Genomic DNA, 12,264 nt, shown 5'->3' with positions numbered 1-12,264 from the left:
TAAGAAAAGTTTGCCAAGCACAGGGCAATTGCTACCTTGTAAAATGTGCCTAGCCACTAAAGCCTGTTTGTGCCATGAAAAAGTAGGTGTTTACTCTTGAATTATATGAAGTTCGCTCAGTATCTTTGAAAGCATTATTTTTTCCAATTTGATGTTTTTCATCTTGAGAATAAAATGTGCTGGAAGAAAAAAATCAGAATATAAATCATTATCTGCAATGTAATCTTAAAGATTTTTCACAGCAGCTGTTTTTTTCCCCATATTAAACCAATCTTTATAACTTTGAAAAAGCAATGATACAGGGGAAAATATCAAATTATACAGTCTTTGCTAACCTACGTGCTGGCCTTTCTTAAAGCTGGTAAATACCAGTTTGGCTGAGCAGGGGGTTCTGAAAAATGGTCTTCTCGCTTTCTTTTTGTTCCCTTTTAAAAAAAAAAAAAAAAAGGCTTAAGGAAGGTATGATTTTTAGTCCTACAATTGTTGTCAATGAAATGCCTTTAGATTATTTTAACTCATTTTCAGTCTTAGATGGAAATCCAATGCATTAAAATAAAGACCTTTAGAAATTTATTTTAACACACCTTAGGGAGTGGTGGAGAAGAGTATCTTAAAGTACAGCCCATACTAAAGAACTGTGAAGGTGTTTGCATCCTCTTACCTCCACAGTACAACTTCAGTAATTTATACTTCTTTCATTGTAGACCTGTTTGAGAAGATGGTTCCCTTGCAAGTTCAGCAATCTGTGAGTGTTTATAACCAGAGGAAGGCAGATCTAGTAAACAGGCTAATAGCCCAGATGAGAGAAGCCACAAATTTGGCAAATGGGTAAGTATGGCTGCTTCTTAACTTCATCAAGAGGAATTATGGAACACCTTCTAAATACTAATTGCCTTGGATCCTGTATGTCTCCAGATTGCAGTGAAGTCTTCTGTTATTGCTGTATGGTAGGCCAGCAGACTTCCTTGGGGGGGTGTTGAGAACTACTTGTCTGCAGGTACGAAGGCTAAGAGTATCAGAAGAATGAATAGCATTTCATTGTTTTTTCACTCTTTTCAGTTTTTAAGAGGCTGGCACTTGCTCTGAAAGAAATCCACTATCATTAATCTAGAGGGATTTTCACATTTCAGTGGTCAGCTTAACTGAATCAACAGTACGCTGCATCATCTCCCCACCTCCAAAGATTTTTTTTTTTTAAATAATAATAATAAAAAGCTTACAAAGCTGGAAAATAAAAATGTAACTCAAGGCAGTTGGTTACTTATCTGCCAGGTAGTTGCTACTGAAAATATGTGCCATATTTGTTAGAAGCTGGGAGTCTAGGATTTGTTTAGTTTTTAAGAGCTTTGAGAGCTGTTTTTTTGTGAGGTATACTCCATGAATAAGTTCAAAGTGCTCACTTTGACTGTTTTGTCCAATGGTATATTAAGTACTGTGTTTCCATTCTTTTATTGACTGTGTGAAAATTACCTTAGCACTGTAGACAACTATAGAACATGTTGACTCTTTCAGAGTGTTGGCTTCCCTCAATCTTCCGGCTGCCATAGAAGATGTGTCTGGTGATACTGTTCCTCAGTCCATTTTGAACAAATCTAAGGCTGTGATTGAACAGGGAGGAGTTCAGACTATCGATCAGCTGATCAAAGATCTACCTGAACTGCTACAAAGGAACAAAGAAATCTTAGATGAAGTAAGCTCAGCAACTGCTAACACTAAAACATCCTTGAACACAGCAACCTAATTTGTTTTCTTTAAAGGTCCACGTCAATGTGCACAGTTATCCAAAATGCATCTAACTTGCATAGCTCCTTAAAACCACAGTGCTTATAGTAGCACTAAAAATTGTGCTCGCGATAGCACTTCAAATGTTTAGCCCATGTATGCAAAAACTGCACTGTCATGTAAGTGAACACACAAGTATTTTGTTTTTAACATCAAGGTGGGGGAAGTGGGGAAACATTCTGTAAAAACCTGGATCATTTATGCCATATATATTCTTTTCTATTTGCAAATTATATTTATGAAATATAGGTGTGCATTCTTTTTATTTCTTGAACTAGCTGTGTGCTTTGTAGCTATTTCATGTTTACGAGGCATTATAATGCAAATACACTTCTAACTCCTTCAGTCACTACGGTTATTAGACGAGGAAGAAACTACAGACAGTGAACTCCGAACAAAATTCAAAGAACGTTGGCAGCGAACACCATCCAATGATCTCTATAAACCTTTAAGGGCAGGTAAAGCTCATTCAAGTTTGTGACTTGAATCCAAGGGATGTTCTGAAGTGTCTGTTCTTACATAAATTGAAATAGTTTTTTACATATTGTGTTGTATAAATTTGAAGATAAATCTCGATTTAGGAGTGTGTGCTGAAATATCCTTATGGCAATCTGTACTACTATTTGGAGGTGAGAGTTGATGTCATGGCAGAGAATTTTTGGATGTTTCATCAGCATATATGTGCTGATGTTCAGAAATAATATGTAGCAAAAAATGGCTGTGCTTCTAAGAACTTGTTTTCAGTTACCACTTAAGTGGGTCTTTTAGTGCTTCTTTGTATATCAGCTTTCAAAAATTATCTCTTAAGGTGTTTTTTCGTTGATTTGTGTAGTTAGTTTTTAGCAGTTTGTCATAATACTTACTTAGATGATAACTTATCATCACCATAGCAGGCTTTCTGTTCTAGATGTGTACTGTTGGGAAGGCAGCAAGGGGCAGCCATCAGTGCCTTAATTAAGCAAAGTTTTACAGGCTTTAAAATGGGAGTTTAAAATGCTTTCATATGCCTTTCTGGATAATTTATATAGCTGCCTTGTTTGTGTACTGTTTCTAAATGAAGTTTAAAACTTTGTCTTAAAAGCTTTAAAAGATAAAAGCGTTGTCTTGTGTTTGTGTGTATAGCCTGGTGCAGGACAAGTTTGGAAATATTACCATTTTTTCTTCCCACCACCAGAGGGAGCCAACTTCCGTAATATCTTGAATAAAGCTGTGCAAGCAGATGGACAGGTTAGAGAAGGCTATCAGTCTCACCGGGATACCATTGCACTTCTGTGTAAGCCAGAGGCAGAACTCAATGCAGCCATTCCTTCTGCCAACCCAGCAAAAACATTACAAGGGAGCGAGGTAAAGCATGCAAATAGTCTCTATTTTGTATAGAAGGATTATTCGTCTAACCAAATATACTCAAGTGAACTGATGTGTAAGCTGTTCCTTAGCAGCTCTTGTTTAGTTGCAGTTAATGCAGGGGACAGCACTTCAAAAATGCTGTCTATACTTTGTTTTGTGTAAAATCTGCTGAAGTATATTTTGTGCTTACTGTAGGCAAGTTGAGTTGTTAAGTAAAGCAGAAGTGGTTGACAAACTTGTAAGAGGAACAGTACTAGACGTGTACTTTCTTATAGGGTGCTGTAGGGGAGTACTCAGGTCTTGGAGCAGTTAGAAATACTGTTATTTTTTTGTCTAAGCATTAGATCTGCTTTTGAAGGAAGTCGTGGCTCATTAACAATGATATGATATTTCTTTTCTTCTAGAAGTGTTTTGAAATCAGTGTATTTAGCTCGCCATGTTTAGAGTATTGTATACTGTATATTCTAATTATATATATTGTAATACTGTACCTGATTTTTAAATAACAGCAACAAAAAAATCATAGTTGTTCAGTGTTCTTAGTGGAAGCAAATCTGTAGAAGAGAAGATAGCTTAAGGAATGCTTGAAGTTGCTTGTTTCTTTGTGTTTTGTCCTTAATCATGCATCCTTAAAATGTCATTTTAAACACATAAATAAAAGCTCGTGCAGTAAAGTTGCCGGTGCTAACAGTGAAGAGTGCAATATAGAAAATAAATAATGCAGTATATACTTTTGCAATAATTCTTCTAAACATATTAATTTCTGACAATTTTATCGCCTAGGTCGTTAATGTATTAAAAACTTTGCTGGCTAGTCTGGATGAAGTCAAAAAGGAGAGAGAACAACTGGAAAATGACCTAAAATCTGTAAATTTTGACATGACGAATAAATTCCTGACTGCACTTGCACAGGATGGTGCTATAAATGAGGAGGCTATCTCTGTGACAGAGTTGGACAGAATTTATGGAAGTTACACACAGAAAGTGCAGGAATCCCTGAAAAAGCAGGAAGAACTTCTCAAAAACATTCAGGTGCGATAGCTTGTCTTCCTTATGTCTTATATCTTCCTTACTCTCAACATAAGCAGTAACAATTCTTTAACATTTCCAGTGCTGTAGAAATCTCACTTTGCTTTCTATTCTGTTTTGCTGTGGACTCTTATTGTAGACCAGCTGATACTCCTTTACTCATCTGATCACTGAGAAACAGCTGGAAAGAAAAACAGATTTCTAGTGAACTCTGCCAGAATTGCAGTGTAAATTCCCTTGGACTGTCTTCAGCCCAGTAATGCAGACTGTTTTGCCGTAGAAGAAATTTATCTGTGTTTAAGAGGTTTTGGGTTGATTTAACTTTCTTTCTCCTCACCCAATCACCCCATCTTGATAGCCATTTGTGAGATAAAAGGAGATTGGTCTTTGTTGTCTGCTAAAAGACATTTTTTCTCTCTGAAGCAAATTTTGGTTTATTTAATCTGCTTGACTTCCAGCATCTGTGAAGCTCAATGTAAAAAAACAATGAGAATTTCTCAAAGCGTGAATGATAATCTTAACCTTAATTTGTCACTAACATTTGAGATGGATGTGACAGAAGAGGAAGTCCTAGTGCTTAGTCAAGGAAGAGCAGTTGTTTGAGTAATCGTGGAGCCTGTTTGCATGCAAGGGTACTTGCAACTTGTGACTGCAACTGGCACTTGGAAGAAAATAGATAAGAAACTCTTCAAAAAGGAACAAGTTGTTGCTTAATCACCACGTAATTACTTCTAAAAATTTTGATGGATATTACTTGGATGCTTGAATGTCCTGGAATTCGAGTTTGATGGCTGCTTCTGGCAGCTGAAGTTATCTTTTAAGTCTAATTTTTCCCACAGAAATGAGATGGTGATCCTTCAGTCAGTTTTCCACTTTGCTGGCCTTTTAATAGCTTGCCAATGTCAACCAAATTTGAGGTAGAGCTTCTTAAATATAAAAGCACTCAGTATGATTTCATGAGTATCAATGGAGTATAGTGCAGCAGAAAGAGCCTAATTAGTATGTCCTCTGGAAGAGTGTCTGCAGTAGGAGCTAAAGAATTATCTGGAGACCAATGCAAACAAAACAGATAGTTAGCTGCTACCTGCTGCCAGTTAGTTAATACATATGTAATTCTGAAATAGCCACTGCACTTGGCAGTCAGTGTGTGTCAGGGAGTGTATGGTGTGGCTGGAAGGTGGTCAAGGTGGGTTTTGGGAAAAGAGGGTAAAAGCATTGGATAAAACTAAAACCAGAAGATACAGAGTCTTACATGGAACCAGGCTGCATTATTTTCCCTGCTCACTTTTTCCCTTTCTCCTTTTAAGAATGCACATCAGGATTTTGCAAAGATGAAACAATCAAACAACGAATCTAATTTGAGAGAAGAAGTGTTGAAGAACTTGGCTGTAGCAAATGACAACTTCGTGGAACTCCTAGCCAATTTAAAAGAAGGCACAAAGGTACAGTAATAATCGAAGAATTGGAAGAATCTTTTCTTTACTCAGTCAGATGTGAATCAAAAGTCATAAACTGTGTAGTCGTGCTAAATGGGAGGTACATTTTGGGGGATTTTACTGCAGAAGTGAGGACAGTGAGTTGCTTGAAAGTTGATTGTTTTTGCAGGTGTTCCTCTCTGAAAAGTGAGCTTTTCTGAGTGTTGGTTTATATTAAAATAGGAAAAGCTATTAATTATAGTGGGCTGCTTCATGCTGAATTACCCACATAAGCTGTTTTATCTGAGGAATTTATTCTCTGATAATTAATCACCTTATCAAATTCGTGTTTTATATACTGCTAACATATACACGAGAAAAGGTGGGAGGAGGGTTTTATTCAGCCCGCTCTCTTGATCTAATCTTCCAGATTGCTTCCTGCTGCTTTAATATTAAGTACTTCTGCTAGCTTATTGAATTGATAACCCTCTAGAGGAAAAAAAAAGACAAATCAGATGCATGGAACTAACTGAAGGTGGTAAAATAATAAGTCAAAAATAATAATTTAAAAAAGAAACAACAGAAAACCCCACTTAATAAATAATCAACTAACAACGATCCAAGTTTTGTTCTATTTTAAATAGATTTTGTAATTGTTTTGAATTCTTTATGTGTTTGAATATTGATGATGTGCAATTGGATGGTATTACAGACATGGGCAGCAGCTGACTAGAATGTGCTTTTGCAAAAAGTGTAAAATGCAGTTGCAGTTTCTGCTGGAATGGTAGGCTGTGATCAATGTAGTAGCATAATGCCTGTAACAGTCTGCGTGTAGAAAAATGCTGCTGTGGAATCTGAAACTCTTGGTTGAGCATGTTTAATTTTTGTTACTAGTTTTACAATGAGCTGACAGAAATCCTTCTGAAGTTCCAAAACAAGTGCAGTGACATTGTCTTTGCTCGCAAGACTGAAAGAGATGAACTGCTCAAGTAAGATTTAAATATTTTACGTGTTGTAGAAGTTGTTCAGCATTTATTGGAAAATAATCACTGGGACAAATTTATCATGGTTCTTGATAACATGAGGTGTTCCACACACATCCCTCCTTTTGCTTTACATGTTAACCCTTTTCTTGAGATTCAAAACTACAAAAGTAATAGAATAAATGAATGGTGAATTCTGCTTTGAATTCTGTTCTCCGGTTCCCTTATACAGTTTAGCATGATTTTCATCTTAGCGTGATTTTACTGTACATCCTTTTTTTTGGATGTATCTGGTAATCATATTCTTCCTTCTGAGGAAGTTTTGATTTTTGTTCCTTGCCCCTGCTGTGATATTGGTTTGGGAGGTCAGCTAAATGCTTTAGCATCTGATTGTCATTCATGCCCCTCAGTGTAGCGGAGGGAAAGAAATAGATGTTCCATCTATGATCCAGTTTGTTCCTTTGTTATTGTTTGGGTTATGCATGTTGCTACTTCCTTGCTACTGAAGAAAGACAAGTAGATTTTGTCCTTCATGTGAAGGAAGCAACAGTTTTATGTTGTCAAGGTCCCATGCATGTGACTGGGATGGTACAGTATGCTTGAAATGTAATTTTTAGGCACTTGACTTGACAGGAAAGGATAATTGAAACTACTTTTCTCAGCTGTCTACAGCTAAGCACGTAGACAATTGTAAAAAAGGCTAATTAGTAAAGTTTCAGTTGGTGAAAATACAGGTTTTTTTGTACTATGCAAGTACCATGTCATGAACGAGATGCTCAGCCCTCAAACTGTATCTTTTCTAACCTCATCCTTTTTAAAACTGCTTTTTATCACTTGGATGTTGTGCTTTTAAATAAATTCCTTCCAACTGTATACAAACCCCTTCCGTCTTTTTTCACATCTGCTTTTTTCCCTCCTTCATACACAAATGAAGTTCAGAAGCTCTAAGCTGCGTAATGAAGGTTTAGTTCTTAGTATTTTTACATCTCCTATATGTTAACACTGTTAAAGCTTTACATTTGTTGCCTCACACGTAAGCTGTTCACTGACCAACTCTTGTCACCCAGACAATCAGATCTGGGATGCCTGTAGTATATGATCCCAAATGCATTTCTCAGTTTGAGTACTAAACTAGTGTGGTGAGCTGTGTGTCTCTCCTGTTCCTCCAATAAAATCAAGTACTGGCTGTGGGCTGTGCCTTCACTTACTGAAAATTAATCTGTTGATCTGGTGTCTCACTGAGGTGGTGGTTTAAGCTTTACAGTAGATGTTTGGTCACTGGGTGCCAGAATACACACTTGACTCTGAAGCTTGCCACTTTTCTGTAAGTCAGCAATCTCTGCTGTGTAATTTTAAGAAGAAAATTGTGAATTCCTTCCCTGAGTTGCATCTTTTTCTAAGATGTTAAGATTAGTTTTGATACTTTCAGCATAATGATGTTGAAAAGTTATTCCACTGTCTGCTACAAATAGTTTGCCATATACATATGAGTCATTGCTTTTTTTCCCTACAAATTGAGTTTCCAGTTCTGTTCTGCTCTGAAGCTCACCTTTGCATGCTGTGGTTCAGAATGCCAGGTGTGATGTGCTTGCTGCTGCATACTGTTATGTATCTCATCTGTCACTTGTTGTGCAAAATTTTTTCCAACTTTAAATGCATCCTAATGTGTTTTGGAGAATCTGCCAAATTTCAAGTGCTGTATTTTTTTGCACTGAGACATATACTACATTCATCTGAATATGCAGCTTTAATCTATTGCCTCAGAATTTTCATGATGAACTGACTGTAAAATTTCACTATTTAGTGGAAGCTAACATGATGCCAGTGCTTCCTTTTATCTTATCAAAGTAGTGTCCAGGAGTCATGTTCTATACCAAATATTGACTTGGAACATAAAGATATTATTAAAAATAAATATAACACTTAATCAAAGGTTTTGCTGGAAGATTTTCTTTTATTAAAATGACATAGACTCCAAATTGTTGGAGCCAGCTCACTGATTAAGCTCTAAATACTAGGTTTTGTTTGTCTTTTTTTTAAGTAGTTGTTATATACTTTTTTTTTAAATAAAGCTTATATGTATGCTTGTCTGTTTTTAATAGAGATTTGCAACAAAGCATTGCTAGGGAGCCCAGTGCACCCTCCATTCCTCTGCCTACTTATCAGACCACGCCAGCTGGAGGAAGTAAGCCTGCTGCTCCATCAGCTCCCACTCCAGCACCCAGAACCATGGTGGTAAATATGTTACAGAATTAGTGGGTTGAAAGTAGGTCTGATCTTTGAGCTCTATGCTGATCTGTAACCTTACATATATTGTTCCTTAATGTACTGGAGGAACATGTATTATATCCTGCTGGCGTTAATGATTTATATGTCTGAAACTGAATGTTCATTGCTTTGCATTATCTATGTGAGGTAAATATAGAATATTTGTTTAAAAGTAAGAAATAAGCCAACCACATAACCGTAGGTTTTGATACTGTGGCTTCCTGAAAGAAGCTCCAATTTGATTAATCTTCTTTTGTTAGGGTACTAAACCACAGCCACCAGCACGGCCGCCACCACCAGTGATTTCTGCAGCAAGCAGTTCCCCATCTGCATCAGCACCCTCTGGAACAGCTGCAGCACCTCCTTCTGCTCCTGCTCCTGCTGCTCCTACTCCTGCTGCTCCTACTCCAGCTCCAGGAGTCAGTGCATCAAGCACTGTGCCTTCACAGGCACAGGGACCTCCTTACCCAACTTATCCAGGTTACCCAGGGTATGTTATGGGAGTACTTCTGTTGTGGAATGTTAACGCAGTCTAAAAGCACTTGTTTGTGACTTGTGACGTATTTAAATCTGTTATCATTGAAGTTAACAGATTTTACAGCAATGTTTCGTGTTCTTGAGGCATGATGGGTTTTTTTCAGTTTCAATCGTGTAATTCTTGCTAGAATTATTGGCACATAGCATTTGTGGAGGGCTCTCTTTGCTTGAGGGGATTTTTACTTCAACATTTTCCTGTTTAAAGGGGAAAGGGAGATAGCACTGCAATTCCTTGACTGTGGTTTGTGGACCATTGCAAGTCCCGTGATTAGTCGGTGTTAATCTCCTAAGTGTTGGCATATCATTTTTCAATTCCCAGTGTCTTACTGAAGATGACAATATACAGAATAAATTCTATTTGAGTAGTGTGCTATCTTCTGATGCTTTTTTCATCTTTCTGGAGCTGTCATAAGGATTTTGAGGCTGCTGCTGTCCTTTTAGAAGCAGACTCTTAAAATGTTAAAATATATATAATGAAATTAAACACAAAAAATCAATTTGGATCACTTCAAGTTCAAGTTACATTCTTCTACCTTCTGTCTGTATTTCAGTTCCATGCATTAAACCTCTTTTTGTTTCGTCCTTAAAAGTTGCCACGCTTCCTGCTGCACATAAAGAAGCATGAAAAGAAAGCATTTGCAGTGATTGCGTGTCTTTTTGTCTATTAATGAGTTATATGATGTTATTTGCAAATTGACATAAGCAGTGTGTTGCAACTAAGTATGTTTTTTTCTTTTTCTTCACACAGGTATTGCCAAATGCCAATGCCAATAGGCTATAATCCATACATGTATGGCCAGTATGGGCCGTATACCCCATCACCTGTATTTCAAAACCCTGGACAACCACCATATCCTCAGCAACCTGGATACCCTTTTCCTCAACAGCCTTATTTTCCACAGCAATAATATATCCGCGACAAAACTCTGCTTGTTAAAAATCTTGGAGAAATTTGCAATAAGCATACTAAAACTTTAGCTTCCGTTAACGTACCATACTGAACTGTATGCAGTCTATAACTCTTGTTTGTTGTTAACTGCTCAAAAATGTCTAGATGGGTTTTTGATTACACTAAACACTGAGATCAGGTATAGGCTGTAGAGCAATGCCAGAATTAGAACCTAGTTCAGTGGTCTGAAAACTCTACACTACATGTTGACTAGCCCTAAATGTTTCTCTGCAAAAATCCTTCCAATAACAAGTGAGATCAGATGAGAAAAATGAAGCAGGGTGTGCACTGGGTGTGATATATTCTATGAAGCTATATAGCCTTTCCTTCTATACTCTATTGGTTTGTATTTTTTTTTTGAGTTTAGTTAAAATATGCTATTTTGTCTAATAATCAAGACCTTGTAAATCATTGGTTAAAAATAAATTACATAAGGATGGTTTAAATATTTACCATTTTCATTACCAGAAAAATGTATTGTGATGTATTGTCTCTTAGATTCTTCCATTTATCCCTTGACTTACACTTGACCATAACACAAAACCAACTTTGAGTGCTTAGCCTTACAATTGAATTTCAACCTCTTCTTGAGCTTTTTTGTTGTTGTTGTTGACAGCCTGTAACTAACCATTCAAATACACAGCAGATAAAGTCGTGCGGGTAGAATCCTGTACCTGTGAAGTACATTCGATTAAAAAGTGCTGATTACCACTTTAAAATAATGGTTGCTCTCATCTCAAGAACCCTTTTTAAAAGAAGGGAGTTGAATCAAGGTCCTTGTTAGAGGAGCAGTGGTTGGTTGCTGTAGAACCCATGTTTTTCTGAGAAAAGTTGATCAGAAATGTGTAATGATTTAACATAGGGCAGCTACTGATTGTTGGAATTTTCCAGATTGTTTTTATGTGATTTTTCCCTCCATCCCCTCAAATTGTAATGCGTTCCCTCGTGGAGTTCATAACGAGTGGAGAAACTGGTTTTGTTTTTTTGGGGGTTTTTTGGTGGATAAAAGAATCATCTGGCAAATGACAGCACGTATAATATTTACTTTTGGATCCATCTTCTCAAGGGACTAACAACCTTACGTTGCATTTTACATTAGATAGTGAAGAATCTAAGGTTGTGGTTAATGGCTTCTACCAAATACTTGCTAAGCATTTTTCGATCTCTTTTAGACTTGTTTGTGTAGTATGGGACTCTCTTCCTTTTAGCCCTTCACATGTGTTACTTGGTTCTGTGGGCATTTGGTTTCTTGAGTGCTTCATTCAAGATGTTCTGGCCGTACAGAATAGCTATCACAAAACTATGTTAAGTGTTACTACTTTTATTTTTCTATTTAAGTGCCTGATTAAAATAGCAAGGTATATTTTAATGTAGAGGTTTAAGGGTGCCAGTTTTCGTAGCATCTGGGTGGAAACCTCACTAGATCCTGAATCCTCTTCCTCTTAAAAGAGAGCAGCATGCAGATCCATATGAGCTCCTTTCTTTGTCTCGAGTTCTTGCTATGAGATCGCTCCAATTGCTTTGTGAAGACTAATCGTCAGCTCTAATCGTCTTTTAAGCTCCCTGTCCCCTACAGAAAATGCCAATCAAAAGGTGTAAAGTACTCCTCTTTCAGAACATGAGTATCTAATTAAAAATAAATTTATTAGTCCTGTAGAAGCTCTGTGACTTGGGGGAAAATGGTGGATTAGGGGAATACAGCACCGTGGGTACAACAGTGCATGAAAATGAGTGCTTTGCATTTCCCTTTATAAGAGGCTGCATGGGGTGGCATGGGAACTTCTCAAACTTCTTCTTTTGTCATAACGCAGAGGCGGCAAGCAAGGATAATGAGCAAAAGCTAGGAAGGGGACTGATTTGAACCAACTATCAGAACCTGATTTTACTCGACTGGAAAAAGAAAACCAACACAGTAGTTTTCCACTGATTTCACTGTGTTGATGTGAGCAAGCGC

At 37.1% G+C, this 12,264-nt stretch overlaps 1 protein-coding gene across 2 annotated transcripts in view; it reads left to right on the top strand.

The window, feature by feature from the left end:
- Nucleotides 1-10,269, top strand: part of PDCD6IP (programmed cell death 6 interacting protein) — a gene marked incomplete at both ends in the record, with an annotated part of 30,876 nt that extends 20,607 nt beyond the window's left edge. For both annotated transcript variants that reach the window (XM_079538373.1, XM_079538372.1), the window contains 10 exons: nt 705-828; nt 1,513-1,690; nt 2,129-2,240; nt 2,957-3,126; nt 3,913-4,161; nt 5,466-5,600; nt 6,468-6,562; nt 8,659-8,791; nt 9,085-9,314; nt 10,110-10,269. In XM_079538373.1, coding sequence (XP_079394499.1) covers nt 705-828; nt 1,513-1,690; nt 2,129-2,240; nt 2,957-3,126; nt 3,913-4,161; nt 5,466-5,600; nt 6,468-6,562; nt 8,659-8,791; nt 9,085-9,314; nt 10,110-10,269 — 1,586 coding nt within the window. The remainder of the gene's footprint in view (nt 1-704; nt 829-1,512; nt 1,691-2,128; nt 2,241-2,956; nt 3,127-3,912; nt 4,162-5,465; nt 5,601-6,467; nt 6,563-8,658; nt 8,792-9,084; nt 9,315-10,109) is intronic.
- Between the last annotated feature and the right edge of the window lie 1,995 nt (nt 10,270-12,264).

Source organism: Tetrao urogallus (genome assembly GCF_951394365.1).
Source record: "Tetrao urogallus genome assembly, chromosome: 7".
Lineage (NCBI taxonomy): Eukaryota > Metazoa > Chordata > Aves > Galliformes > Phasianidae > Tetrao > Tetrao urogallus.
Note: the sequence above shows the minus strand (reverse complement) of the source record. Positions and strands in the feature narration are given on the sequence as shown.